This window comes from Apteryx mantelli, chromosome 36 (assembly GCF_036417845.1).
Source record: "Apteryx mantelli isolate bAptMan1 chromosome 36, bAptMan1.hap1, whole genome shotgun sequence".
Classification (NCBI taxonomy): domain Eukaryota; kingdom Metazoa; phylum Chordata; class Aves; order Apterygiformes; family Apterygidae; genus Apteryx; species Apteryx mantelli.
In genome coordinates, this window is record NC_090013.1 from 842,791 (window position 1) to 870,120 (window position 27,330).

General features: G+C 70.4%; 7 protein-coding genes and 1 non-coding gene across 10 annotated transcripts; 2 read left to right on the forward strand and 6 right to left on the reverse strand.

Annotated features, from left to right (window-relative positions):
* Window positions 1–620: 620 nt before the first annotated feature.
* Window positions 621–2,008, reverse strand: WDR83OS (WD repeat domain 83 opposite strand). The gene is made up of 4 exons (XM_067314577.1): window positions 1,938–2,008; window positions 1,739–1,844; window positions 906–1,003; window positions 621–769 (listed from the first exon to the last, which is right to left on the reverse strand). The coding sequence occupies exons 1-4, from the start codon at window positions 1,970–1,972 to the stop codon at window positions 703–705; spliced, it is 306 nt and encodes a 101-aa protein (XP_067170678.1). The 5' UTR covers window positions 1,973–2,008; the 3' UTR covers window positions 621–702.
* WDR83 (WD repeat domain 83) lies at window positions 1,971–4,714 on the forward strand. 3 transcript variants are annotated; one of them, XM_067314572.1, is made up of 9 exons: window positions 1,971–2,158; window positions 3,164–3,253; window positions 3,344–3,449; window positions 3,537–3,585; window positions 3,661–3,787; window positions 3,866–3,933; window positions 4,027–4,135; window positions 4,226–4,340; window positions 4,451–4,714. In XM_067314572.1, exons 1-9 carry the CDS (start codon window positions 1,971–1,973, stop codon window positions 4,601–4,603), a joined length of 1,005 nt encoding a protein of 334 aa, XP_067170673.1. In that variant the 3' UTR covers window positions 4,604–4,714. The 3 variants fall into 3 exon arrangements, with proteins under 3 accessions (XP_067170673.1, XP_067170672.1, XP_067170674.1); XM_067314573.1 differs by having other exon boundaries at window positions 2,000–2,158; window positions 3,133–3,253; XM_067314571.1 differs by having other exon boundaries at window positions 3,133–3,253; window positions 3,344–3,539.
* A 299-nt stretch (window positions 4,715–5,013) lies between these two features.
* Window positions 5,014–7,856, reverse strand: DHPS (deoxyhypusine synthase). The gene is made up of 9 exons (XM_067314562.1): window positions 7,241–7,856; window positions 6,976–7,140; window positions 6,245–6,366; window positions 6,063–6,159; window positions 5,871–5,957; window positions 5,674–5,779; window positions 5,474–5,577; window positions 5,241–5,366; window positions 5,014–5,155 (listed from the first exon to the last, which is right to left on the reverse strand). The coding sequence occupies exons 1-9, from the start codon at window positions 7,715–7,717 to the stop codon at window positions 5,060–5,062; spliced, it is 1,380 nt and encodes a 459-aa protein (XP_067170663.1). The 5' UTR covers window positions 7,718–7,856; the 3' UTR covers window positions 5,014–5,059.
* Window positions 7,857–8,000: 144 nt separating this feature from the next.
* FBXW9 (F-box and WD repeat domain containing 9) lies at window positions 8,001–11,105 on the reverse strand. Its single transcript, XM_067314563.1, has 11 exons — window positions 11,030–11,105; window positions 10,141–10,554; window positions 9,922–10,061; window positions 9,703–9,831; window positions 9,481–9,593; window positions 9,305–9,396; window positions 9,078–9,226; window positions 8,877–8,990; window positions 8,617–8,706; window positions 8,455–8,520; window positions 8,001–8,332 (listed from the first exon to the last, which is right to left on the reverse strand). The coding sequence occupies exons 2-11, from the start codon at window positions 10,550–10,552 to the stop codon at window positions 8,258–8,260; spliced, it is 1,380 nt and encodes a 459-aa protein (XP_067170664.1). The 5' UTR covers window positions 10,553–10,554; window positions 11,030–11,105; the 3' UTR covers window positions 8,001–8,257.
* A 1,037-nt stretch (window positions 11,106–12,142) lies between these two features.
* On the reverse strand, window positions 12,143–20,649 carry TNPO2 (transportin 2). The gene is given in 29 exon segments (XM_067314579.1): window positions 12,143–12,513; window positions 12,609–12,739; window positions 12,839–12,855; window positions 12,858–12,900; window positions 12,902–12,913; window positions 13,143–13,242; window positions 13,426–13,501; window positions 13,640–13,666; window positions 13,669–13,734; window positions 13,908–14,006; window positions 14,156–14,243; window positions 14,331–14,392; window positions 14,395–14,488; window positions 14,612–14,719; window positions 14,832–14,918; window positions 15,249–15,420; window positions 15,696–15,921; window positions 16,020–16,172; window positions 16,453–16,618; window positions 16,908–16,968; window positions 17,065–17,183; window positions 17,302–17,424; window positions 17,562–17,643; window positions 18,196–18,329; window positions 18,418–18,524; window positions 18,630–18,779; window positions 18,865–18,940; window positions 19,279–19,390; window positions 20,621–20,649. Coding segments are annotated over 28 exon segments (3,012 nt in total). The 5' UTR covers window positions 19,378–19,390; window positions 20,621–20,649; the 3' UTR covers window positions 12,143–12,179.
* On the reverse strand, window positions 15,499–15,568 carry LOC136995045 (small nucleolar RNA SNORD41). Its single transcript, XR_010886731.1, has one exon. It is a non-coding gene; the product is annotated as a small nucleolar RNA SNORD41 (small nucleolar RNA).
* A 571-nt stretch (window positions 20,650–21,220) lies between the features above and the next one.
* LOC136995017 (RING finger protein 11-like) lies at window positions 21,221–23,691 on the forward strand. Its single transcript, XM_067314578.1, has 3 exons — window positions 21,221–21,440; window positions 22,008–22,177; window positions 22,448–23,691. Exons 1-3 carry the CDS (start codon window positions 21,321–21,323, stop codon window positions 22,617–22,619), a joined length of 462 nt encoding a protein of 153 aa, XP_067170679.1. The 5' UTR covers window positions 21,221–21,320; the 3' UTR covers window positions 22,620–23,691.
* A 963-nt stretch (window positions 23,692–24,654) lies between these two features.
* On the reverse strand, window positions 24,655–26,926 carry TRIR (telomerase RNA component interacting RNase). Its single transcript, XM_067314576.1, has 3 exons — window positions 26,623–26,926; window positions 25,375–25,452; window positions 24,655–24,919 (listed from the first exon to the last, which is right to left on the reverse strand). Exons 1-3 carry the CDS (start codon window positions 26,860–26,862, stop codon window positions 24,812–24,814), a joined length of 426 nt encoding a protein of 141 aa, XP_067170677.1. The 5' UTR covers window positions 26,863–26,926; the 3' UTR covers window positions 24,655–24,811.
* Between the last annotated feature and the right edge of the window lie 404 nt (window positions 26,927–27,330).

Genomic DNA, 27,330 nt, shown 5'->3' on the forward strand with positions numbered 1-27,330 from the left:
CGGGCTGAGGGGAGCCGGGCTATGTCCACCCTCAGCCCCCATGCCATCTCCCCCATGGCCGCCCCCAACCACCTCATCGTCTCCCCCTCGGCCCCCCACAGCTGCCCCAAGCAGCCCTGAGCCCCTCTCAGCCCCCCGGGTTCCCCCCTGCCATGGTCCCCCTCAACCCCGGCTGGACGCAGCCCTTGTACCCCTCCGCCACCTTCACCTACCGCCCAAAACACACCGTCTTGGGCATCCTGGGCGTCCCACTGGCTCCCTTGGCGCTGCTCCGACCATTCCAGCTGCCAACCCTGGGGGAGCAACCGGGTGGCAGCCCCCTGCCTCCCCTCTCCCCGATGCAGCAGCTCCAGGCACGTGTCCTCGCAGCCTCCTGACCTAGGGACGGCGTCGAACACGCGCAGCAGCTAATCCTTCTGCCAGTGGGGCTCTTTCGCCTTCCTGGGAACACCAGGCAGAGCCATAATTCACGCCCTGGAGAGCTCCGTGAGCTCCACCTGCCTTGGCCAAAAAGGAGCCTCGGAGCACGGGTTTGCTGGCGTCCTGCGAGAGTCTGTACCCTCGCTGTGGCCTTAATTGGGTTAAAAACATGCACGCGCACTGGAAAACAGAACGAGCCATTTCAAAAGCCAGCGAGCTCCCTCCAAGAGCTGTTCCTTTATTTTTTTCAGCTGGGCTACGACCCGACACCGGTACAGAGCGTCACCACGGAGGAGACATGGGCTGGGGGTTCTGCAGGTAGGACATCACCACGGCCGAGATGGACAGCCTGGCGGGAGAAAAGAAGGGGGAAAATCAACCTGGGCTTTGGAAAACATGGCAAAACCGTGATGCTTTTCCCGCTCTTCCCTCGTATCCTCCCCCTCCCAGGGAGCTCGATCCCCAGATTCATCCCCGGCGCTCACATGAAGCTGCTCATCATCTGCTTGGTGTCCTCGGAGCTGCGGGAGTTGGCGAAGCTGATGAAGGAGCAGTAGACGGCGATCCAGGCGCACCACTTCAGCTGTGCGCGGAGGGGTACGGTTGGGCGTGGGGACGCCCCAGGGACGGTCCTCCTGTCCCCACGGACATCCCCGGGTACAGTCCCTGAGCCCCCGTGGTGCTTCTTCACCCTGATGCTCCCCAGAGCCAGTCCCGGCCCCCCCACAACCCTCATCCACCCCAAACCCCCCAGGGCTGGTCACGGTCCCCCCATAACCCTCAGCCGCCCCAAAACCCCTCAGGTCTGCTCATGGTCCCCCCATAACCCTCATCCGCCCCAGGGCCGGTCCTGGTTGCCCCATAACCTTCGCCCACCCCGGCACGTCCTAGAGCCTGTCCCTTTTCTCCATCCCCAGTCCCAGTGCCCTCGCCCACCCCAGGCCAGTCCCTGTCCCAGGTCCCCGGTGCCTCGCGGGCCAGTGCTGGTGCCTTTGTCCTCCCCGTGCCCCCCAGGCCAGTCCCTGTCCTGGTTCCCTGGTGCCTCCCGGATCGGTCCTGGTGCCCCCACCTGCCCCGCGTCCCCCATGTTGGTCCCTGTCCTGGTTCCCCGGTGCCTCCCGGATCGGTCCTGGTGCCCCCGCTCACCCCATGGCCCCCAGGCCGGTCCCTGTCCCGGTGCCCCCCTGGGCCTGTGCCCTCTCCCACCCCGAGCCGGTCCCTGTCCCGGCTCCCCGGTGCCCCCCGGGCCGGTGCCCTCTCGCACCCCGGCCGGTGCCTGTCCCGGTGCTCCGCGGTGCCGCCGGCCCCCGCCGCGCACCTTGAGCATGAGGCCGCACATGCTGAACACCATGCCCAGCAGGTTCATGTAGTCCGGCGTGGGGTCCTCCAGCGCCGGGTTGGTCTCCGTGGCCGGCGGCTTGTACCTGGCGGGGGGGGGGGTGGCCGTGAGCCGGTGCCCCCCCCCTTTCCCCGGTGCCGCCCCCCCCCTCTCTCCCCGGCGCCCTCCCCCCCTTCACCTGGCCACCCGCGCCGGCCGCCGCGGGTCCGCCATGCTGCGCCGCTTCCGCCGCCGCCGCCGGAAGAGGCTCCTGGGCGGCGGCGGCGGCGGCGGCGGTGGCGGTGCCGGGCCCGGCCATGGCCTTTCCCCGCCCGCGGCCCGGCCGCGCCGAGCTGCCGCGCCGCCGGGTGCGCAGCCTCGAGTGCGGGCAGGGCGCCGTGCGCGCCGCCCGCTTCAACGGTGAGGATGGGCCGCAGGGCACCGCGACCGGGACCGGGGCCGGGCTGCCTGCCTGCCGGGGGGGGGAACGGGCACCGGGTTGCATCCCGCGTGGGAACGGGGAGCGGACTACATCCCGGGAAGGGGATTGGGACCGGGGTGCATCCCGGGAGAGGGAACCGGGAGCGGGGAACGGGGACCGGGCTCCATCCCGGGAGGGGGATTGGGGCCGGGCTCTATCCCGGGAGAGGGAACCGGGGAGGGGGCTCTATATCGGGAGAGGGAACCGGGAGCGGGGAACGGGGACCGGGCTCCATCCCGGGAGGGGGATTGGGACCGGGCTCTATCCCGGGAGAGGGAACCGGGGAGGGGGCTCTATATCGGGAGAGGGAACCGGGAGCGGGGAACGGGGACCGGGCTCCATCCCGGGAGGGGGATTGGGACTGGGGTCTATCCCAGGAGAGGGAACCGGGGCCCGGGCTCTATCCCGGGAGGTACGGGGCTCCATCCCGGGGGGGGACCGGGTTCCATCCTGAGGGAGAACCAGGGCCGGGGTCCATCCCCAGTGCGGGGGGGAACAGGGATCAGGCTCCATCCCGGGGGGGACCGGGACGAGGCTCCATCCTGGGAAGGAGGAACCAGGGCCGGGGTCCATCCCGGGGAGGAGAGGACTGGAACTGGGCTCCCGGTGACCATCCCGGCGAGGGGGTACCGAGGACCGGGATCCTCGGCTCCATCCCGGGGGGGGGGGGGGTCCAGGCTCCCGGCCCCCACCCTTGGTGCAGGGGAAGGGAGACCCCAACTCCTTGTCCCACTGTGGGGACGCTCAGAGAAGATCCCGGACTCCTGGGTCCTTTCCCGGGGGGGGGGGGGAGGAGGTGCTCGTTCAGAGCTTCTGCCTTTGGGTGCTGGGGCAGGGGGGGGTCACGGGGTGAGGGGGGGGGTCAGGCTCCGGCCCCCCCCCCTCTCCCAGCGCCGTCCTGCCCCCTCGGCAGTGGACGGGAATTACTGCCTGACCTGCGGCAGCGACAAGTCCCTGAAGCTCTGGAACCCGCACAAGGGCACCCTGCTGCGCACCTACCACGGCCACGGCTACGAGGTGCTGGACGCCGCCGGGTAAGGAAGGGGCCGCGGGGGGGCCGCGGGGGGGCACGGCGCGTCCCCCCCCACCCCACCAACCCACACCGCCTCTCCGCTCCCCCCCAGCTCCTTCGACAACAGCCAGCTCTGCTCCTGCAGCGCCGACAAGACCGTGGCGCTCTGGGACGTGGCCACGGGCCAGGTGGTCCGCAAATTCCGGGGACACGCCGGGGTGAGAGCCGGGGGGGACGGGGAGGGGCCGGGGCGCCGGCGGCACCGGCCGAGCGGGTGACGCCCCGCTCCCTCTCCCCCCCCGCAGAAGGTGAGCTGCGTCCAGTTCAATGAGGAGGCCACGGTCATCGTGTCCGGTAAGGAAACGTCCCGGCGGTGCCTCGCCGACGCGGGGGCCCCCCCTGACCCCCCCCCCCCTCGCCTCCCGCCAGGCTCCATCGACTCCACCGTGCGGTGCTGGGATTGCCGCTCGCGCCGCCCAGACCCCGTGCAGGTCCTGGATGAGGCCAAGGACGGCGTCTCCAGCGTGAAGGTCTCGGACCACGAGCTCCTCTCGGGGTGAGGGACGGGGCCACCATCGCGGGGTGGGGGCACGAGGGGGGGGGCCCCCACGCGCTGACGCCTCCCTCTCCGCAGCTCCGTGGACGGCCGCGTCCGGCGCTACGACCTCCGGGCGGGCCAGCTCTACTCCGACTATGTGGGAAGTGAGTGATGCCCCACACGCACGTTTTTTGGGGGGGTGGGAACGCCCCCCCCCGCGCCTGGGGGGCTCCCGCCAACCCCGCGGCTGCTTTCAGGCCCCATCACCAGCGTGTGCTTCAGCAAGGACGGGCAGTGCGTCCTGGCCGCCAGCCTCGACTCCACGCTGCGCCTGCTCGACAAGGACACGGGCGAGCTGCTGGGCGAGTACGAGCCCCCTCCCCGGGGCCCGGGGTGCGGGGGGGGCACCGTGGGGCGCCCCCCACCCCCCCCCCGGCCTCACCCCGCTCCCCGCAGGTACACGGGCCACCGCAGCACCACGTACAAGCTGGACTGCGTGCTGAGCGAGCAGGACACGCACGTGGGCAGCGCCTCCGAGGACGGCAAGGTTTACTTCTGGGACCTGGTGGAGGTGAGCCGGGGCGGGGGGGGAACCAAAACCGCGGCGTTTCGGGGTGCGTAACACCCCGGGGGCGGGGGGGGGCCACGCTCGCCCCCTCACCCCTCCCTCGGCCCCCGCAGGGCTCGCTGGCGCTCAGCCTGGCCGTGGGCCGCGGCGCGGTGCAGTCGCTCGCCTTCCACCCCGCGCTGCCCTGCCTGCTGGCCGCCGCCGAGGGCCGGCTCCAGCTCTGGCGCGAGGAGACCTTCGAGGAGGGGGGCGACGCGCCGGCGTGACGTGCCCGGAAAAAACCGGGGGGGGGTGCCGGATCCGGCCCCCGCGGCGGCGCAGCCCCCAGGGTGCCCCCCCCTCCTCCCCCCCGATAAGGAATAAAACATCACGGAGAAGCTGCAGTGCTTTATTGGAGTGTGCGGAGCCGCCTGGATCCCCTCCCCCCCCCCGCGCAATCCAATAAATAACATCAAAAAAACTCGAGGAAAGAGCTGGCGCAGGGGTTCAGGGATGGACGGAGATGGGGGGGTCCCAGCCCCCCCAGCCCCCTCCCCACCCCCCCAAGCACCCCAGGAGAAAGCGACCGGATGCCAGCTCAACCCAGCTCCGCTCGGGAAGCAGCGCCTGGACATACCCTGCGGGGGGGGGACAGGGATGCAGGGAGTCCCCACACAGTGCTGGGGGGGCTCAGGCAGCTGGGGGGGGGCTCAGGCGTCCCCCCCCCCCGGGGCACGACCAGCTCAGTCTCCCGGCGTCTCCCCGCGGAAGGCATCGGCTTTCTGGGCGAACGTCTCTGCCACCAGCAGCGGAAAGACCAGGGAGGCGTCAGCGTAGACCTGGGGGGGGGCAGCAGGAGAAGGGATCAGGATTGGGGGGAGACCCCACCCCGGGCCCCCCCCCCACCCCACCCCGTGCACCCACTTTCACCGGCGTGGCGTCCATCCGGATTTTGCCCCAGGACACAGCCTCGTCCGGCCGCGCCCCCGAGTCGGAGCCGTCGAACTCCTGCGCCGTGTTGACGTAGACGGAGAAGTCGGCCCCGTTCCTCTGCGGGGAGGGAGACGGGGTGAGACGGGGCCTCCCCGGGGGGCCACCCTGTCCCCCCCCCCCACTGTCCCCGTCCCCCCCCCGACGCTGTCCCCAATCCTCCTCACCATGAGGTTGGCGTTGGCGATGTGGTGCTTCACCAGGCCTCCTCCCAAAATGATCATTCCCGTCTTCTTGGCGAAGATGGCCTGGGTGTTAATGAGCCGCAGGTCTGCGGGCAGAGAGGGCTGTGAGAGAGCCCAGGCGTCCGGGGGGACGTCCCCGTCCCCCCCCCACCCACCGCCCCCCCCCAGGAGGCCGGACTCACCCTCCACGATGTCCAGCACCAGCCCCGGGCGCTTGTAGGAGTGGAAGAAGATCATGTCCCCCAGGGAGCCGTCGGTGAGCGCCGGGCTCAGCACCGGGATGTTGTTCTGGAAAGGGGCGCGCGGTGACGCCGAGGGGACACGGTGACGCCGAGGGGATGTGGCGACGCCCCGAGCGACCGTCCCCACCGCCGCCTACCTTCTGCGCCCAGTAATAGACCGACTCGGGGTTGTTGATCTCCTTGCCCAGGCGCGCGATCATCTTGGACGGGGTCCACTTCACGCCCTGCCGGATCGGGACGCTCAGGGCCCCGTGGACCCAGGCGTCCGGGCTCCTGTTCCCCTCCCCCAAGCCCGGGGGGGGGACCCAGGCGTCCGGGGAGCCCCTCACCTGCGTGTCCTGCTCGTCCACCATCTTCTCCAGGATGGGCGTCAGCCAATCCTCAAACTTGCAGTAGTTGTCGTTGGGCACCAGCAGGTTCCCGATCCTGGGGACGAGGTCACGGGCTCAGCGGGGACCCCCAGCCCCGGAGGGGACCCAGGCGTCTGGGAGGGGACGCGGGCGGCCAGTACCTGTTGATGCCGCGCTGGCGCAGGTCCTGGCCCCGCAGGTTGAAGTCCCCCACGTAGGTGGGCGCCAGGCACTTGATGAGATCCTCCTCCACCCCCCCAGCCGTGGTCACCAGCACGTCCACCTGCGCCAGGCGGAGGGGGGAGCACGGGTCAGGGCTGGCACCTTGGGGATCCCCCCCAGGGATGGGGCTAGGACCTCAGGGATCACCTGGGATCCCCCTAGGGATGGGGCTGAGACCTTGGGGACCTCCCAAGACCCCCTAGGAACTGGGTTGGAACCTTGGGAACCCCCTGGGACTCCCCAGGGACAGGGCTGGGACCTCAGGAACCCCCAGAGATGGGGCTGGGAATTTGGGGACCCTCCAGGACCTGAGTGAGACCTCAGGAACCCCCTGAGAATCCCCTAGGAATGGGATGGGACCTCAAGGACCCCCAAGGGAGAGCTGGGACCCCCCGGAGACCCCACAGGGTCCCCAGGGCCAGGGCTGGGCCCCTGGGAACACCCCAAGAACCGAGCTGGGAACCCCTAGGGACCCTGCGGGCACCTCAGGGGACACCTTGGGGACAGCACTGGCACTTTGGGGACATTCCCGGAAACAAGCCGGGAACCCCGGAGCCACCGCAGGGATCGGGCTGGGACCTTCCAGGGACCTCGGAGGCGCCCCATGGATGGGAGGGGACGACCCCGGGGCCTCCCCGCAGGGCGCGGTGTCCCCACGGTGTCCCCGCACCATGTTGTGCTGCACCAGGTAGCGGATGGTCTCGCGGACGCCGGAGCTGATGAGGTTGGAGGTGAAGCCCAGGAAGATGGTGCAGCCCGAGGTTGCCCGGGGCCAGGGGTTGAGCCCGGCGCGGTCCCGCTCCTCCTCGCTCAGCGGCTCCAGCTTCGCCGCGATCTGCCACGTCGGCGAGGGGGGGGTGTCAGGCCTCGCCGGGGGGGCCCAGGCGTCCGGCACCCCCCCGTCCCCCGCAAAGGGGCCCAGGCGTCCGGCTCACCATGCGGTGGATCTCGGCGACGGCCTGCGCGAAGCTGGTGGCCTGGAAGCCGGTGGTGCGGAAGGAGCGGAGCAGCGCGCCGTGGTCGGGGCCGCCGGCGAAGTCGTAGCCGCGCACCGGGAGGCTCTCGGTGGGGAGGCGCCCGCTCCGCTTCAGCACGGCCTGCAGGGCCGCCGCGGGGGCCTGTCCCGGCGCCGCCATGGCAGCCCCGGCGGCCCGCGGCTCGCTCCCCACGATCACGCCGCCGCCGCCGCCGCCGCCCGACTGGGCGCTGCCATCTTGCTCCGCGCCGTACCGCGCCGTACGGATGCGCGCCGCCGTCTTGATCCCCGGGCGCCGAGCCGCGCCGTACCGCGCCGTACCGCTGCACGCCGCCATCTTGCTCCCTGCGCGCCGCTCTGTACGGTTGCGCGCCGCCATCTTGCTTCCTGCGCGCCGCGCTGCCGTATGCGCGGGTGACGCCATCCTGACGCGCATACGGCGGCCTCAAAGGGACAGAAGACATCCAGAAGCGAAACACTTTCGTTTACGGAGCCGTTCCCATACTAGGGTCCTTCCGCCAAACTCCACCCTCTGCAGCGCCCCAAACCTGTCCAATCTCACCCCAAATGCACGTTCCCCCGACCAGCATCATCCCAAATCCTCGTCCCCTTGCCTCACCCCACACCTCCACCCCAGCCTGCCCCCACCTCTCCCCAAATCCACGTCCCCCCGCTGGCACGCCACACCCCGCGGAGCGACTCGCGGCTACGGCACCGGCTCCAGTTCAGCCAAATCCTTTTAATAACCAACGAACAAAAACAGCGGTTCCAAACTCAACCGAGGGCCTGCTAGGCCTGGCCCGTCTCCTCCGCCCCCGGAGGGATCGGGCGGGGGACGGAGAGGGCTCCCCGGATCCGGCAGAGCGAGGCTGCAGCCCCCCAGGAAGTGGCAGGGGACCAGCGGAGGCCCGGGGAGCCCTGGCAGGGTCACCGCCGGCCCCTCCTTGGCAGTGCACACGCGGTCCGCGGTGGCTCGTCAGCGCCGGAGCCGCCACACCTCCACCGAGAGCGCCCCGGAGGCAGCGGCCACCGTGTCGCCCTCCACGCTGATCTGGAAAGAGCAGGGAAGGGGGCGTGAGGGGAGGAACAGAGCTGCGGAGGCAGGGAAGAGAGGGAGCGTCCGCACACGCATTCACAGGAAAGACCCTGAGCGGGGCCGCGCCGCTCCCTTACCCCGTTGAACACGTCGTAGTGCGTCTGGGAGCAGATGGTGCGAGGAGGGTCCGTAGGAATGTGTATCTGAAAAGAGGGAAGGAGCCGTTGGCACGCGCCGTCGCGGGCAGGGATCGAGGGGGAGCTCCCAGCCCTCGGACTTCGCCCGCGCGCAGCCCTCACCCGCAGCGTCCGGTCGGTGGACGTGGTGTAGAGGGAGCCCAGGGAGCGCCAGAGCCCCGTGATCTGCGAGCGGTGCCCCACGTTGAAGTACTGCGGGGCGAAAACGGAGCGTGAGGTCCCCCAGCCCGGCACCGCTTCCGCCGCCGCCCGGGAGGCCCCAGCCCCGCTCCGGAGGAATCCGAGCCAGGCCGGGAACGTGGCTGGGCTCAGCCGGAGCTCTCCGGACCGCCGGAGACACCCCTGCGCCCGATATTCCCTACCCGCACGGGCTGGAAGTTGCCGGCTCCGTTCTCGAAGACGTAGACACGGCCCTGGTTGTCACCCGCCCACAGCTGCGTCCCCTGGTATGACATGGACAGCAGGTAGTTTTCCAGCTGGGAGAGAAAAGAAGAGCCGGGAGAGGGAATCCTTCGGCACCCCCAGGCCCATCCCGGACGCGGCTGCGACCCCTGGCCCCCCACCTGCAGCCGCTGGAGGATGCTGTCGGCCCGGCGGTCGAAGACGACGAGGGTGCGGTCCTCGCTGCCCGAGATGATGAGCCGGTCGTCGGCGGCGAGGGACAGCACGGCGCTGGCGTGCGGCTTGTGGCTCCTCACCAGGGTCTGGCCGGCTGCGGAAGTGGCGTGAGAACCTGGAAACGCCTCCCCCCAAATCCTCCCCCCCCCCCCCCCCCCCGAGCAGGACCAACCTCGCGGGTCGTAGACCGTCACCGTCTTGTCGTAGGTGCCGGTGACGAGGACGTCGGGCCGGTAGGAGAGGCACAGCACGGCCGCCTTCTCCCTAGGGACGGAGCGGAGGGGCCGGGCTCAGCCCGGAGAGCCGGGATACCCCTCCCGGAGCGCGCGGCTCCCCCCGGGGCGCTACCTGATCTCCCCGAACTGCTTCCCCTCGGCCTCCATGTCCCACAGCTTCACCGTGCTGTCCCACGAGCCCGAACACACCTTGTTGTCCCTGGAGGCCAAACACCAGACCCAGCCCTGGAAGAAAGGAGACCGAACTACTCTCGGGCGGCCGAATTCCCGGGAAGGAAAGCGGAGGCACGCGGCCCGGAGCAGGGCGGGGTGGGGAGCAGCCGGGACTTCCCACCTTGTGCGTCCCGTTGCGATCCAGGCCCAGCGTCTTCACCAGCACCTTGTCGGGCTCCCGGCCCAGCTGCCGCAGGTCCCACACGTTGACGTTGCGGTCGCGGGAGCCCGAGATGCAGAGCGTCCCCCCCTGCGAGGCACAGCACGGCAGGAGCGGCGGTGAGCCCGGCGCCGAGCCAAGCGGGGGGAGGATTCGGGGGGGGGCCCGGCGCTCTCCCACCTGCAGCAGGAGGACGGAGTCGACGGAGGCGAAGTGCCCCTCGTCCAGGGAGAAGTGCTCCATGGCGCTGCCGTCGCCCGCCCAGCGCTGCAGGTGCTCCTCCAGGTCGACGCAGGCGGCCGGCCAGTTAAAGCCCTCCTCTGCGGGGACGGGGACGTCGGTGGGGGGTTTTGGGAGGGGACCCCGGCATCCTGCCTCCTCCCATACCGCTGGACCCACCTTCGAGCACGGGGTAGGCGTCGTCGAGGTGGCGCTGCAGGCGGATGCGCCAGGTGACGGCGTCGCGGGCCACGTCGCCCAGCGCCCGGCACACGCGGGGCAGCACCTCCAGCACCACCCGCGCCTCCAGGTAGGAGCAGATCTGCAGCAGCAGCTCCAGCGGCAGCGCCAGCAGCCCCCCGCTGCTGCCACTGCCGCCACCGCTGCTGCCCCCCTCGGCCCCCGGGGACCTCCGCAGCGCCGGGGGGGGCCGCGGGGGCGGTGCCGCTGCTCGGGGCTTCACTGGCGGCGTGACGGTGTCAGCGGCGGCGGGGGCTGGGGGGGCGGCGGGGCCCCGCAGCCGGGCGACATATTCCTGCGCCTGCTGGTCGGGGTCGGGGTCGGGGCGGCGCTTGGCAGCGGCCGCCTCCATGGCTAAGGAGTGGACAGGAATGTCAGGGCGGGGGGGAGCCCGTTATTGGACCCCTCCTCCCCAAACTGGGGGGGGTCTCTGGCCTCATGACACCAGGATCACCCCCAAATCGACCCCCCCGCCAAAACCAGCACCCCCAACCCCACAGTATCGGGATCCTCCCCAAAATTTATCCTCCGCCCCAAGATACCGGGACCCCCCCAGACACAGGGACCCCCCCAACACCCAGGGGACCCCCATTTCCAGCCCCCCCCAACCCCAGGACCCCCCAACCCCCCCAGACTACCGGGATCCCTCCAGCCCCCGTTACCGGGGCCCTGCCCCAGCCCCAGGACCCCCCTCCCCGGCCCCAGGACCCCTTCAGCCCCGTTACCGGGTTCCCCTCCCCCCCCAGCCCCGCACCGGGACGGCTCCTCCCCCGTTACCGACCCCCCCACACATTTGGGGTGGGTGGGGGGCACCGCCCCCCCCCCTTACCGGGGCGCGGCCCGGCCCGGCCCCGCCGCGTCTCGTCACCAAGGCCACGGCGGGATCCGCTTCCGGCGCGCGCGCAGCGACGCGTGAGCGGGATAAGGGGGGGCGGCGCCACGTGACCCTCACCGCGCCCAATAGGGAAGGCGACGGCGGACGTCACAGTGCGGCGCCGCTGACGCCATCAAGCGGCGCCGGAAGGGAAGCGCGTGTCGGAGGGGGAGACACGTGCGCCTCGGTGCTACCGTGGGGGGGGGAGGGGAACGCACCGGGCGGCGGTGGGAGAACGAGACCCCCCCCCTCCTCCCTTCCCCCCCCCCCCCGGTAACGGCGGTAAAGAAACGACACCGACACGGGCGACGATCCACGGACTTTTTTTTTTAAACGACAAGGAAAGAGCCGGCGCGTCACAGCCGAGCCCGCCACGGCCCCCCCCCCAGCCTCCGCCGGCCCCCGGTTCCCCCCCCCGGCCCCGGCCCGCGGCACCGGGACCACCCCCCCGCCGCTCCCCCCCCCCAGCCCCCCGGCGGAGGCAGAAACCCCCCGTTCCCCCCCCCCAGCCGCTCCCTCCTCCCCCCCCGGGGCCCGGAGCCTCCCGCCATCGCGGCTCCCTCCCTGTAAACGGTTAAAAAACAACGAAAAAAAAACCCCGACAAATAAAAAAAAACAACACATGAACGTGGCATCAACTCACAGAGACACGGACGGACGGTGCCGCCCAGTGCAGCCCCCCGCCCGCCCGCCCCGGGGACGCCCTGACCGCGGAGGAGGTGCCTGGGGTGGGTTTTCTTAACGTAGATATATATGCGTGTAATATATATATATCTCTATCTCTCCTTAAAGGGCTGTTGGTGCATCCAGGACACGAGGGTTTAGCTACGTGAGGGGACGCGGCGGCGGTGCGAGGGGCGGCTCACGCGACACGAGGCTGCGGCGGGCGCCATGCGGGCGAGGACACGGTGGCAGCGGCAGGGACTATGATACAGCAGGGCGGCCCCGGGCCGGGCGCCGCGGGCGAGCTGCACCGAGGTTGACGCTTTTAAACCCTTTTGGACCCTTTTTGCCCCAATGGTAGCTTGTTTTGTTTAACCCTAGCCTGTAAGTTTTTTTTTTTTGGGGGGGGGGGGGGGGGTGTTTTTTGTTGCTGCCTTAGCGGTTAGCGTTGTGGCCCCTGTTGCACCCCCTCGGCAAGACACGTTTGTGGGTTAATTCCTCCCCCTTGGACGGCCCCGGACCACCCCCCACCCCCAGCAAACCGGAGACCGCTGACAAGAAACCAAGACCCCCTTCTCCCCCCGCGCCACAACGCCCCGGGGGCGCCGCTTAAATAGAGCTGGGGGGGGCCTTCCCCCCCCCCGCGGCAGTGGCAGGAGATGGGGAGGGAAGTCGTGTTATGTCCCGTGCGGCTCCTCCCGTCCTCCCTAACCCCCCGCGCGCCGGCGCCTGGTGACGGCCGAGGTCCCGCCGGCCCTCCCGGCGCACACAGGAACCTAGGAGAGAGGGAGACGGGGTGGCGTTAGCTGGATTTTGGGGTGGGGGGGGGACACACACACGGGTCACTGCCGCCCGCCCGGCCCTGACCCACCTGCTTCCGGTGTCTGCGCCTGGCCTAGACCCGTAAAACGCCGCCAGCCGGTCCTTGAGCAGCGGAGGGAACTGCTCCGAGAACTGCTGCCAGTTCTCCTCGCCCACCTGGTCCTTGAAGCCGTGGAGGATCTGGGCCGAGGGGCAGGCGGTGAGAGGGGCGGGGGGCGCCCAGCTCCCCCCCATCCCGCCCCGGCCACGCGCCACCACGGCCCCCTGGTCATCGCTCACCTTATAAAACATGTCCTCAGGTCGTCCTTGGGGCTCACCCAGGAGGCGACGGCGTCGCAGAAGGAATATGAAGTCCTGCCGCGGGGAGGAAGGCGAGGGATGAGGGGCGGAAACTCGGGGCAGGTGGGGCAGGGGAGAAAAACCCCAGCGGGGACAAGGGGTGGGAGAAAAACTCAGTGGGCAAAGAAAGGAAACGGGGGCAAAGAGGGGAGAGGAAACGGGGGCAAAGAGGGGAGAGGAAACGGGGGCGACGAGACCTCCCAAATCCTCCCCAGTGCCCCCCATGCCAGAGGCCCCCCGCTACCTGCACGACCCCGCCGGGGTTCACCCCGATCATCACGCAGATGCCGCGGAAAGCCGAGTCCTTCTCCTCGTTGTCGCGGATGTTGCGGAGCGACGTGCACCTAGGAGCGGAGCGCCGGGCCCCGGTTCAGCCCCGCGGCCCAGTTCCCCCCTTTCCCCGCGCACCAGTCCGGCAACTGGGATCTCCTCCCGCCCCCCCTCGAGCACCCCCGAGTACCGGCCCAGCCTGGCGGGATCTGCCCCCCCCCATCCCCCCCCCCCCCCCCCAGCTGCCCCGCGCTCACCAGGGGCGGATGAACTGCTGCAGCATCGGGGCCACCTCCTGCGGGCAGACGAAGCCCAGGCGCCCGATGGTGATGGCTGCGGGGAGAAAGAGGAGCTGCAGCGGCGACGGAGCCCCGGATTTGCGGCCGGATGGAAAAACTTGCCTCCGGCTCCGGGTAAAAACGCCCCAGAGCCCCGCTGGCTCCAGGGTGGGGGGACGCCCCCGGGCCTCACCCGTGTTCTCCAGGAGGGTTTTGGGGTGTTGGGCCGGTTGATGATCTCCACCAGGTTGTTCAGCACCATCTGGACGTACGGCTGCATTTCCGCCCCTGCCGGATTGGAATCCATCAGCCCGCGGCCACCGGGGAGGGATGCGGAGGCGATTCCTCCCCGCTGCGTCAGGGGCCGAGCCGGGAGGGGGGATCCTGGCATCCCGCTGCTCCCCACGACCCCGGCTTGGCTCCCGTTGTCCGGTCCGGAGCGGGGACAGGGATGCGCTTACCCATCTGCATGCAGATCTCCCCGATGGCCCAGGTCGCGTTGTTGCACACGGAGATGAACTCGGGGTTCAGGTTGGTGCCCAGGATGGGCATGAACTCAGCTGGGGGCGAGGCGGGATTAGAGGCAGGGCAGCCCCCAAAACGCCTGTCCCTTTGGGGGTCCCCCCCCAGCTTCACCCCCCCCCTTCCGGATGGGAGGGTGCCGACAGGGAGCGGCTCCGGAGAGGGCGAGGGAGCCGCCGGTACGCACCGATGCAGGGTTTGACGTGCACGAAGCAGGCCTTGGTGAGGTCGCCCAGGTAGGCGAAGGAGCTCTGCCGGACCTCGGGCATCGTGTCCTGCGGGGAGAGGAGACGGGCTGAGCCGGGGGCGGCCGCGGGGGGGGGCGCGACGGGGGGGGGGGGGAGCCGGGCGGCCCCCTTCACCTGCATGCACTGGAAAAGCAGCGTCATGATGTTGCTGCGAGCCACCAGCTGCTCCACGTGCAGCCCAGCCCCTCGGCCAGGCCGCTCAGCAAGTCCAGCGCCACGATCATGAAGTCTTTATCGGGGGCTTCGTACTGGTCCGGGTGCTGGTTGTACATCTGCGAGGAGGGGGGGAGCGTCCGCGTGCGGCAATCCGCCCCCGCCGCAGGCCCCGAGATCGCCGCCGCCGCGGCATCGGGGACGCGCGGGACGGAGCCGGCGGGACGAGGGCCGCGACCTACCATGGCCTGAGCGAGCGTTTTCTGCACCAGGGTGACGCAGCGCTGGTACACGGGCTCGCAGTAGGGCAGGAAGCCGCTCTGCAGGGCCGTGGCCACCGACGACAAGCACTGGCGAGAGGGGAAACCGAGGCGGGAGGTGAGCGCGGGGCGAGGAGACGGACGCCTCCGACCCAGCTCGGCCCCCCCCCCCCCCCGCTCCCGGCCAGAGCCCCCGGCTCACTTCCAGCAGCGGGAAGAGGTCCTTGTCCTCGTCCTTCAGCTCGTTCCACTTCTGGATGAGGGGCGGCATCAGCTTCTGGATGTATTCCTGCGCCGGTGGGGAGGGAGAGAGACGTGGTTACAGGGGCCACGGCGCCGTTCCCTGCTCCCCGCTCCCTGCTCCCCCCGAAACCATCAGACCAGAGAGATCCACACTGGCAGTTCGGGATTCGAATGTCTGTTTAGTTTCGTCATCACCGGTTCCGGGCTGGGGCGCAGGGAGCGACGGCAAAACGAGCCACATCCGAGCCAGAGGGGAAGGGAGGCACCGGGCCGCGTTTAACGCCCGCCCCGGCTGCCGCGGCCCCGAGCCGGGTGCGAAACGCCCCAGCGGACGCGGCGGCGCCCGGAGGAAGGCAGAGCCCGCGGGGAGCCTCACCGGCTGGTTCAGGTGGTGCCCCACGGAGTCGGCGAGGGTGCCGATGGCGTCGTAGAGGATCAGCAGGTTCTTGTGCTGGTACTTGCCGAAGGCGAACACCAGCGTGTCCAGGATGAAGCTGAGGTAGGGCACCAGCTCCGTGCAGGCCTCCTCCTCCAGGGTGGCGAAGGCGCTGCGGGGGGGCACGGAGAGGGAGCGTTAAGAGCCCCGTCCGACGCCGGGGCAGAGCTCGGGGCCGTTTCCCCGCTCTCCGGATCAGACAGTACGAATACGCCATCATCACGGGGGGGCTCAAACATCGTGTTCGTCATCACGTCCAGAGAAGGGCAAAAATCCGCCCCTAAACACCCTAAAGGGCCCCAAACCCCCCCCCGTCGCCCGCCGAAGGGTTTCCGGGCTCGGCCGGGCAGCGGAAGCCGCCGTCCTCCCGCCGCCGGGGGCCGTTACCTGCAGGCCGCCTCCTGCACCCGCTTGTTGCTGTCGAGGATGCGCTTGAGCAGCTCGGTCATGAGCGGCTTCAGGTACATGTCGGGCGGCTGGCTGACCACCCAGTGCGCGTAGCGGCTCAGCGTCCAGCAGGCGATGGAGCGCACCAGCGCCTTCTTGTCCGACAGGCATTGGATGAGGTGGGGGATCAGCTCCGGCAGGTAGGGCACCATGCCCTGCATGCAGCCTGGGGGGGGGGGGGGGGGCACAGGGACGCTCAGGCACCCCGGCGCCGCCTCGGGCACGGCCGGAGCCGCCGGCCCCCCGGCCCGCCCCGGCGCCCACCTTCGGCGATGGCCCCCAGCACGAGGATGCCCGACTCCTTGATGACCCACTCGGGGTGGAAGAGGAGCTCCTTGAGCAGCAGCAGCAGGTGGGGGAGCAGCTCTTCCCGGAAGACGTTGGCCAGGACGTCCAGCGCGGCAGCCGAACACTTCCCTGTCGGGCAGGCGAGAGGAGACGCCGTTAATCCCGGCCCCGATCCCCGTTAGCCACCAAACGGGCATCGTCTCAGCTCCAGGTTTAATTAGCCTCCCCGCTAACGAAGCCCCGAAGCGGGTTTCCATCCTTATCAACGGCCTCCTCGCCCCACCGCGGCCCCCAGGTCTACCTGCAGCGCGGGGAGGGTGGGGGTTTGGGGACAGCCGGACACCAGGGCTCACGGCAGAGCCGTGCCGGAGCCCCGAGCTGGAGCAAGGAGCCCGCGGCGGCACCGTACTCAGGTTCCAGTCGGAGAGCGTGTCATCATCGTCTTCATCCTCGGCATCATCTGGGTCCTGCGGCCGCTCCTCCTCGTGCTGCAGCGTCACCGTGCGGGACTTGTGGAAGCGGGGCTTGATGTCCTGCTCGCTGTCGGGGATGGCCTCGTCCTCCTCCACGTCACCCTGCGGCGGCCGCGGGCGTCACGGGGGCAGGAGCAGCCCCGGCCGCCCCCCACCCCCCCTCCGGCCTCCGCGGATCAGACAGTACGAACACGACCGCCATCACCGGCGTCAGCTCGGGGTCTCGCATCACCTCCGGGAGGTCGTGGGGCGGCCCCTGCCCTTCCCCGGCTCCGCTGCGGCCCTTCGCCTCCCAGTGGCTTCGGGCCTTCCGCCAGTTTAACCAGTACCAGCCCCGTCCCGCAGCCGCCTGGAGCCGGAGGAGGGAGCGGAGAGCCGGGCGCCCTCGTACCTTGAGCAAGATGATGTCGATCTCGGAGTATTTCATGCCCTTCACCAGGATGGGGATGAGCCTGCGAGGGGGAGAAGGGGGTGTTGAGGGACCAGGGGGGACGTTGAGGGCCCGGGGGGGTGTCGAGGGACCGGGGGGGGACGGGGGGGGTACTCACTGCATCAGGTGGGACGTCAGCACCTCCTTGCAGATGGGCTGCTCGGCCAGCGTCAGCCAGAACTCGCAGGCCTCCAGCGCCACGTTCTCGTCGCTGTCCTGCGTCCGCTGCAGCATGTACTGCCGGGAGGGCGCCGGGGAGAGACGTCAGCCCCCCCCCGGGAAAGCAGAGGGCGGGGAACGACCGGGAACCGGCCCCCCCCCCCCGCTCCGGAGCGGGCACGGGCCGAGCCCCTACCTGGATGATGCTGTGCATGTGGGGGATGAGGCGGTCGATGCGGACCTCCAGCAGCATCACCAGCGCCCGGCACACGTTCTTCCGCACCTCGGGGTCCTCGTCCACCGCCAGCGCAAAGAGGTGCTGCGAGGGGGGGGGGACACACGCAGAGCCCCGAGTCAGCCGGGGGGCGGCCCGCGGTCCTTCCTCGGGCAGCTCGGCCAGCGGGACCATCCCGAGCCGGCGCGGGGAAGGATTTGTCCCTCGCCCCGGCCGCTCACCTCGATGAAGGTGTCGATGTTCTCCATCAGCGCCTGAGCCCGGTCCATGATGAACTGGTTGACGCAGGCGATCGCGTGGGACCTGAGCGGGGGCGGGGGGAGGAGACAGACCGTGGGGGGCTGCCGCAGGCTCGTTAGCTAACGACGCAGGGGGAGGAAGGGGAGCGACCCAGCCTGTTCGCGCCTCCTGGACCCCCCCGCCTTCCACCAGCCCTGAATTAACCCACAAAAGGCAAACGGAAGTTCCTGCTCGGGCTGGAATAACCCCCGGCCACAGTACGGATCGGAGAGGCTGCGGGAGACCTGGGGACACACGAGTGAGTCCCAGCGGGACGGCTGGGGACACAGGGACAGGCCGAGCTGGAGCTGCCCAGCCTAGGGGGGGGTCAAACCGCCGCGTCCCGCTGCCTACGGGGGGGCACGGATGGAGCTGGAGCGCCCTTGGGGGGTTGAGGACCGGGACAAGGGGCCACTGGGACGCCGGCGCGGGGCCAAAAACCGCGACGGGGACACAGAGGTGCTCCCTTCCCGCCCAAATTCCTTAACCGCCGCGCGACGGCTCCAGGCAGGGCCCCGCAACACCCCCCCAGCCCAGCTCGGCGCCCCCCCCCGTCCCCCCCAGCCCCGTCCCCACCTGATCTTGGGGCTGCAGTGCTTGAAGAACTGGAGGAACTTGGGGATCATGACGTTGAGGGGCCGGTTGAGCGCGTCGCTGTCCAGGAGCTCGGACGAGTCCTCGCAGATCTTCTGCAGGGCCCCGAACGCCCCCTGCGCGCCGGAGGGGCGTCAGCGGCGGGACGCGGCCCCCCCCCCTTCCCCCCCCACCCCGGCCCGAGTCGCCGCGGCCCCCGCTCACCTCGCACGTGTTGTAATCCTCCGAGTTGAGCAGGTTGCAGAGCTGGGGCAGCAGCTCCGGCCACATCTGCAGCTCGCCCTTGGAGGCGATGGTGGTGATGAGGATGCCTGCGGGGCCGGAGGGGCCGCGTGAGCCGTCGCCCCGCTCCGGATCCGCCCCGAGGGACCCCCCCTGCCCCCCCCCAAGCGAGGGCGTCCCCTGCCCTCTCTCACCGATGGTGGCCCGGATGAGGGAGGAGGCGTCGCCGATGTTGTTGAGACACTCCTGCTTGATGAACTCGGCCACGGGCTGCGGGAAGCTTTGGTAGTGCGCCTTGACGTTGTTCTTCAGGATGAGGCCGCTCAGCGACCGCGTGGGCTCATCTAGGGGGCACAGGTTATCCCGGGGGGGGTCCCGGCACCTCGGGAGACCCAGGGAGACCCCCCCCCCCTCCAGCCGCAGACCCACCTTCTGACTTCAACCGCGTCAGCACGAAGATCAGGTAGTTGTTGAAGTCGGGGAATTGGTTCAGTTGCTTCAGTTTCTGCTCCCAGGGCGGTTAAGGAAGGGGGTCGGGAAGGGAATGCTGTCCCGGAGCAGCCAAACGCAGGCTTGGCCCCGGAGGAAGAGCCGAAAAGGCCCCAATTCCCAGCTCTGCCTCCTCCGGACCAATCCTGCCTCCGTCTAACTGCCGACCCCGTGAATGCAGAAGGTTTTTTCTCCCCGCAATGTCCCCCCTTTGCCCTGGTTCTGCAGATGGACCCGGCACACGTCTCCCTCCGTGCCAGCCCCAGCGGGCGAGTGACCGAGCCCCCGACCCCCCCCCCCCGGCAGGGACCGGGGCCGCGGGAGACCCCCGGCCGCCCCCCGCCACAAGGATACGTCCTGCACGATGCGCTGCGTGGCCGTGTTGGGCGACTGCGAGTCCTTCAGCAGCTGCAGCACCTGCTGGAGGCCCTGCTCGTCCGGCTGCCAGTCCATGGCGGGGGCCTTCCTGGAGGGGGGGGGGACACGGAGAGATCGGCGGCGCTGGGCTGCGGCTGAGGACGGTGCAAAACCCTCGCGGAGCAGCCGATCGAAGCCGCAGCCGGATCCCGCCAGTCGCTGCCATCCCAAATTGCGGTGGATGGGGGGGGGGAAGCTGGGAAGCAGCAAACGGGAGCCAAGAGGGGAAGCACATCCCCCTCCCCAAACCCACCCCGAGGGGACCGGGAGCGCGTCCCGGGGGGCAGCAGCGGGGCTGGGAGCGCAGGGGATGCCCCCGCCGTGAGCACGGGCCCCGGGAAGGGGGGGTCCAGGCCCGGAGGCGGCCCCACGTCGCGGCACACGGAGCGGGGCCACGCGGCGGCTCGGAGAGGGGGGGGAGAGGAAACACCTCCCGGACGGAGCAGGGACACGTGGGGGCGGCTGCGGCGTGTGCTGGGCAGGGGGGGGCAGATCCCCCCCCCCGGAACTACCCTCCCCCCCCGGGGCAGTAAGTGCCCCCCAGCCACACGCAGCAGCACCGGCGCCTCGCTCGGCCGCGTGTGCCGTCCCGCCGCTATCCCGGCATTTCTGGATGCCCCCCTGCCCGGAAACCGCCCCCCCCCGTGACCCCCCCCCGCTTTGAACTCCCTCCCCAAAGCAACCCCCTCCCCCCTTGCACAGGCGCCTCCCCCACAGCAACCCCCCAAAATCTGCCGCCGGCAGCACCCGTCCCCCTCGATTTGCCCCCCACTGCAGCCCCTGCAATTGCGTGAACCCCCCCCCGTCGCAAGCCCCTGGCCCCCGATTTGCCCCCCAGCCCCCAGTTTGCTCCTCCTGCCCTCAATTCATCCCCCCCCCCAGCCCCCGTTTTGCCTCCTCCAGCCCCCGATTTGCTTCTGTAGCCCCCCGTTTGTTCCCTCCAGACCCCGCTTTGCCTCCACGGCTCCCAATCCGCCCTTCCAGCCTCCAATTTCCCCCCCCCCGGACCCCAATCCCACCCCCAGCCCCCAACTTGCCCCCTCGGCTCCCATTTCATCTCTCCAGCCCCCAGTTCGCGCCCCCCCAGCCCCCCGTTTGCTCCCTCCAGCCCCCATTTTACCCCCCGGCCCCTCCATCTCCCAATTTGCCCCTCCACACCCCAATCTACCCCCCCCAGCCCCCAATTCCCCCTCCCTCCCCGCCGCGGCCCCCGCTCCCGCCGGGCCGCCCCCGCCCGCCAGACGCCGCCACGCTCGCCGGGGCCGCGCCGGGCCGGTACCTGCCGGGAGGGGGATCCCGGGCCGGGGAGAAGGGGGGGGGCGGGGGGGGGAGGCGCTCGGGGCGGCCTCGCGCTCCCGCGGCGGCACCGGGCGCTGCCCGGGAGGGAGGCGAGCGCGGCACGCGGGCGCTGACCCCCGCCGGCCACCGTCCGCCGCCCTCCGCGGGCACCACGTGAGCACGCGGAAAGGACGGCGCCGCGTCACGTGGGCCGGGAGGGGCGGGGAGGATGAGGGCGTGGTCACGCGAGGATGGGGCGGGGCTCTTCTAGGGCACGCCCCCCGGCGGGGGTGGAGCGGGCCGACGCCGGTGTTTCCTGGAGGCCTTCTTCCCCCCCCGCCCCAAAACAACGCACTTCCTCTTCCGCCTCCCACTTCTGCTTTTATTTCCGCCTCCCCGCCCCCACGCCCTCCCCCGCGCGGCCCCCGCGCATGCGCGGAGTACCTCCGCGCCGGACTGCATTTCCCGGCGCGCCCCGCGGCGCGGGCGGTACCACTGCCAGGAGGGGGGAGGTACCTCCCCCGCGCATGCGCGGAGTCCCCGCGCGCCGGACTGCATTTCCCGGCGCGCCCCGCGGCGCGGGCGGTACCACTGCCGGGAGGGGGGGTGGCGGCGCCTCCCCCCGCGCAGGGACGGGGTGGCAGAGCCCGGCCCGGCCCGGCCCGGTCCTGGCCCGGTCCCGGTCCCGGCCCCGGGGGGGGATGGGGAACTGCTTGTCCTCGCAGGCGGCCGACGACCTCTCGCTGCTCAACGACTCCGTGGACGGCGCCAGCCTGGGGCCCGGGGACCCGCCGCCTCCCCCGGCCCCGCCGCCCTACCAGGTCCGGAGGGACTGGGAGCACTGGGAGGGGGCACTGGGGGCACTGGGAGGGGAGCACGGCGGGAGCGGGGGGAACTGGGAGCGCTGGGAGGGGGAACTGGGGGGGATCGGGGTGCACTGGGGGGCCTGGGAGCACTGGGAAGGGGGATCGGGGTGCACTGGGGCTAACTGGGAGAACTGGGAGGGGGAACTGCGGGGATCGCGGTGCACCGGGGGGATTGGGAGCACTGGGAAGGGGGGTCACGGTGCGCTGGGGGGATTGGGAGCACTGGGAAGGGGGATCACGGTGCGCTGGGGGGATTGGGAGCACTGGAATGGGAAAATTGGGGGAATGGGAAGGAACTGGGAGAACTGGAAGGAGGAATTAGGGAGCTCAGAGTGCCCGGGGGGGGGCTGGGAGCACTGGGAGCGTGCGCTCTTGGGGAATTTGGGTGCCCTGCCAAGGTCTGGGGGTGCCCCTAAGCGTCCCCCCACCCCTCTCCCAGCAAGCGGAGGGCGGGGGGGGGCGGGCAGGTTTGGGGGGGTCCCTCCGCGCTCCCCAAGGCCGTCGGTTGCCGCCGCCCCGCAGGAGCGCGAGCCGGTGCCCGTGTACCACCCCACGCCCAGCCAGCGCCGCTTGGCCACCCAGCTCACGGAGGACGAGCAGGTCCGCATCGCCCAGCGCATCGGCCTCATCCAGCACCTGCCCCGCGGCCTCTTCGACCCCGGCGCCGAGCCCTCTGAGAAGAAAACCAAGGAGTGAGTCGTCCCCCCCCTCCCCCAAAACACCGGCCGGGGCGGCGGGGTTCGGGCCCGGGGAGCCCCCATCCCCTCCCGGAGGCCGTTTGTGGCTTTGCCGTGCCCACGTCATCCCCGGCTCCGTTTCCCGGGGTGGGGGGGGGATTTTAAGGGCAGCAGGGGCGGCGGAGAGCCGACTCCTCCGCCAGGAGCCCCCCCCCCCACTGAAAGGGCCGATCGCCGCCCCCAAAAGCCGGGTTCCAGCTCCCCGCCTTTCCCGCCGGCCCGCAGGTGCGTGATCTGCATGCTGGAGTTCGCCTACGGAGACCCGGTGCGGTTCCTGCCCTGCCTGCACGTCTACCACGTGGGCTGCATCGACGACTGGCTCATGCGCTCCTTCACCTGCCCCTCCTGCATGGAGCCCGTCGACGCCGCCCTGCTCTCCTCCTACGAGACTAACTGAGCCGCCGCCGCCGCCGCCGCGGGGCCGGGGCACGGGGGGCTCCTCGGGGTCCGGGCGGCTCCTCGGGATCCGGCCCCCCCCCCCTTTCTTCTTTTGCACGCTGAGAGGATGCGCCAAAGACTCCGAGTTTCCCGCTGAAAGGCTGCCTGCTCCGAGCCCTTTCGGGAAGAGTCGGGGGGCTCCGAAGATGCTCCGAAGATGCCCCGCGTCCCGCCGGAGGAGCGGGCCCGGAGGCAGCCCGCGGCAGGCCGGAGAGGGGCCAGATGGCGGAGGGCTGATTTCTTGGGGGGTGCCCGAGAGGATCAGAAGTCCCTGCCCTGTTTTTAGGGAGTTCTTGCTCCTCTTTTTGCTTTAAATAGTCCTTTAGCAGCTGCTTTTGCGGGTGCCTGGAGCTGGCGGCAGCTGTGCTTGGTGCCGGAGGAGCCCGGCGTTCCCTGTAATTCGGAGCGGTTTCCGCCGGGAGCGATTTATCCGGGCTCTCGGGGACGGCGCGAGCCGTGTGCCAGCTCCTCTCGGCTTGGAGAAAAGGAGGCGGCAGGGCCCTCGGCGCCCCGGGTCTCCCCCTCCGTCAGCTACGGCTTCCTTTCATATTCCCGCCCGAGCCGCCCCCTTCCCCGGGTGTTTCATCGGAGCGGAGCCCGGCTTGCGGCGGGTTTCAACGCACCCGCCGACGCGGCGCAAGCGGGACTGGGCTCCGTTTTCCAGCCTCGAGCACCTCCTTGGACTCTCCAGGATGTTCCCGGGAGCCGGCGGCCAACCCCGGGTGGCTCCCACCTGCTCCGTGTCCCCCCATTCTGGAGCTCCCACGGCTGGAGTGGATCCTCCAGGCTGCTTCATCCCAGGCTCCCTTTGCCAGCCCCTGGGGTGGGGGGGGGGCTACGGCATGTCCCGCTCCCCTGCGGCTCCATGGGAAAACCGGAAGAGCTGAGGGCCGGGGTTAAATCCGTCCCCGGGAGGGGGAACAGACGCAGCAGAACAGCTCTGGTTGCAAGAGGATTTTATTCAAAAAAAGAGCCCAAATGTTTAAAGGTTTGTAAAGGGGTTTAAGAATAAAGGAGCTTTCGCGGCTGCAGGAGCTGGGAAGCGGGATCCGTCCGTGCTCCGCGCGGGGGCTGGTCCGGCCCCTCCACTCGGGGGCTCCGGCTGACGCGTTTCACCTCATCCGGTGGCCGGAGGGGACGCGGAGGCGCAGGCAGCGGTGACAGCTCTCATCCGCGCCCTCCCAGGGAGAAAAACGGGACAACGGCGCGCGGCCGGAGGCGGAAACCTCGGCACAGGGCGGATTTGCACCCGGGATGCTGGGTTTAAACGCTCCGATCGCTCCCCAGCACCAGGCGAGTGCGGGCAGCTCCCCCCCACCGCCGCCTCCGGTCATCGGGAGGCACCGAGCGATTTCGGGAGAGCCCGAGCTGCCGGGCAAAGGCAAAGAGCAGCCGGAGCCGGCCGTAACGCTGCTGTCACCCCACGGGGGACCCACGGGTGGGGGGGAAAACCAACCCCGGGGGTAGGGGGGGGCGCCAGCGAGGGCGGGACCCCCCCGCGACGCAGCCCCCACGCCAAGAACACCCAGGAAGCGGTTAGCGGCTTCGAAATATCCGAGGTCTTTAATGACTCAACGCAAGAGCGGCGCCTTCGCTGCCGAGTTTTTCCCCCCCTTCGCGACAGCCGGGCGGGAGCGTTTCGCCTCCCTCCAGCTACGGCTTCCACCCGCGCAAAGGAGCCGGAACGGGAGGAGACCAAACCGGGCGGGAAACCTGGGCACGCGGCGGTGGTGGCGGCAGCGGGAAGACAAGCGGCGAGGCAAAGCCACGGGATTCGGAGTTACCGACGCGGAAGCGAGCGGGGCGGCGGGGGCCGGCTCCGGCCGCGGCGGGGGGGGCGGGCGCGTGGCCGCCACAGGTGCCTTCCCGGTACGGAGAACTACGGCCAGTCCGGAGTCCGTATTTCCCAGCGGAACGAAAGAAGGGTTAAGTCAGTGAATAGGAGACTTGGCAATGTCCCTGCGTGCCCAGGTGCGTGTGTGTGACAGAGAGAAAAAGAGAGAGATATATATATATTTTTTTACATATAAAAACACCTCGAACAAGCCGCTGGAGCACGTGGTGGACGTCCGTGCGAGCCGCGAGCCTCCTCCGCTGCTTAAATAAGTATGTACAACAGGGAAACAGTCCGTGCGGGCACCGGGAGAGAGGCTATTTCACCAGGGGCCTGGTTTTGTCGTCGTCGCTGCACTGATGGGCTTTGTATTTTTTCACTTCCGCCATGTACTTGGCCCAGGCGTCTCCTTTACTTGTCAAAACCTGCAGAGGAAGGAAGAAAGGGGAAAAAAAAAGGAAAAAAAAGAAAAAAACAGCACCAGGGATGAGAGACGAGCCTGGAAGGGGGGTTGTGGCCAGCCAGCGCCCTGCTTCCCCCAGGGAACTCGCGCCTGCGGGACCCCAGCAGGGGAAAAAGCCCCCGGATTCGGGTGAACGGGCTCCCCCGGGGCTCTCGTGGTGGCCACGGGCTGCAAAGCGGCCCCGGTGGCGGCCACTGGCTCCCGGCAGCCGTTTCCGGATCCGTCGGAGTTCTGCCCACGGCCCCGGGCAGCACCGCAGGCGGCAGCGAGGGGCCGGCAGCGCCGCTCTCCCCCGTTTTCCCGCTAGGCGAAGCCGCTCGCCGAAAGGGGGTGGAGGAAAAACAACCGCGGACCCCAAACCGTCCCCCTGGGGAGGCCGCGGGGGAGCCGCCATCCCCCCCCCATGGGGCTACCTACCTCCTCTTCGGTCTTTTGCTTCTTGGCTACCACTCCCGTCTTCAGGGCGAGCTTGTTCCCACCTCTCCGCCTGCCCACCTGGGTGAAGGGACAGAAGACTGCAACCGTTACCCGAGGCGCGGGAGCTGCAGGGACAATGCTGCCCACTATACAACGGAACAGGGAGGCCTTCCGTTAGGTCGTCGCAGCGCCGCCCGCCGGCGCCGCCCGCCGCCGGCCCCGCTCCTCGCTCAACGGCGGCCTTAGCCCTTCCTGCGGCGGGTCCGGCTCGCCCCGGCGGCCGGCCTCCTCCGACGCGCCGGCGCCGGGAAGGAGCGGGCGCCGATCGGAGCTGCTGCAGTTCCTCGACAGCGGAGGGTTTTGCCGCGGTATCGAGGCGCTTTCGCCGCGGTTTAGCGAGGGAGGCGAGCGCAGGCACCGCGACCGAGGAGCCCCGGGGAGCACGGGCCTCATCTCTAGTCACCGTTTCGAGGCTGCTGGTGCTCAGGGGATTTCGGGCTGCTGAGCAGCAGGTCAGGGAGGAAGGAGGCTGTTTTTCAAAGCCCGAAGCAGCCAAACCCTAAAACTCGGCCCACAGGGACGTGCCCCTGCCTGGCACGGCCAAATCCAGGCGCGCTCAGAGACGCGACCCCCTTCGGTTCATCTCGCAGGGGTCACCCGGCACCGCGGCTGCTGCCCACGGACTCGGGAGCACCACGGAACCGTGGGTAACAACGGCGTCTCCCCGAAGGGCCGGCGAGCAGCGACCTCAGCGGGACGCACGGACCCGAGCCCGGCTCCCGGCACGCTCTGCCAGTAAAACCGGGGCCGATACTCACGTCTGGGGAATGGGATCGTCTGGCGAAGCTCTTCCGCCTACCTGAGCGCGGAGAGTTACTGCCGTTAAGGGGAAAAAGCCGCCCCCCGCTCAGAGCAACCTTGGGCAGCGCCGTTGCCCCCAACACGGCTCTACAGGGGCCGGTTTCAGCTGCTCTGGCCGGTAATGGCTCCCCACCGGGCAAGCAGGGCTGTGCCAGGGTGACTCCCCAAAGCAAGGGAGGGGAAGCAGTGGGATCACCGGGGCCGGTAAGGGGGGTCCCGCTGGACGGGGAGAGTGCGAAGAGCTGACCCTCCCCGGGGAGAAGGCGCCCTGGAGAACCGGGGAGGAACCGGGCCCGGTGGGACCGCGGGTGCGAGGGGCCCGAGCAGGGCGGGGAGCGGCCCCGCAGCGGGGGAACGAGACGGGGCCGCAGCCCCCGGGGTCCTTACGAAGCTGGGCGCGCCGCCGCTCCTCTTCTGGCCGTCGGCCGAGCGGTGCGGGCCGGGCCCGGTACCGGCGCCCCCGGGGGCCTCGGCCGCCGCCGCCGCCTCGCGCTCGCGCTGCTGCTCCGCCTCCATCTTGCGCTTGAAGAGCTCCAGGAAGCTGCCGTCGTTGGCGAAGACGTTCACGCCACCGCCAGGGCCGGGCGGCGGCGACGGGGCCTCCCCGTCCTCGCCGTAGGCGGCCATCTTGTCCGCCGCGAACGCCGCGCCGCGGGGCACCACGGGAAACGCCCCGCGCCGGGCGATGACGCACACGCGGGAGGGGAGGGCGGGGCGGGAGGAGGACGACGCGGAGCATGATGGGAAGCGCCGCCGCCGTCCCCCTATAGGGCCGCGGGGGCGGGGTGACGCGGAGGATGGCGGGAAACGCCCGCCGCTAGGCACGACGGGAGCCGCGCAGCGCTGACGGGACAGGCACGGGGCAGGCGCGGGGCAGGCGCGGGGCAGGCGTTGCCAGGCAACAGGGGGGCCGCGAGGCCCCCCCCCCTCACGCCCTGCTGAACACCCCGCCCCGCGTCTGCTTGCGCCGGACTGTCAGGCTCGAAGCCAATCAGCGAGGAGGCGCGGCAGTCGCGGCCAATCGGCTGCCGGCGGAGGCGGAGCAAGGGGCGGGCTCGAGGAGGTGCCCCGAGGAAGGGGCAGGTCTTGCCGCAG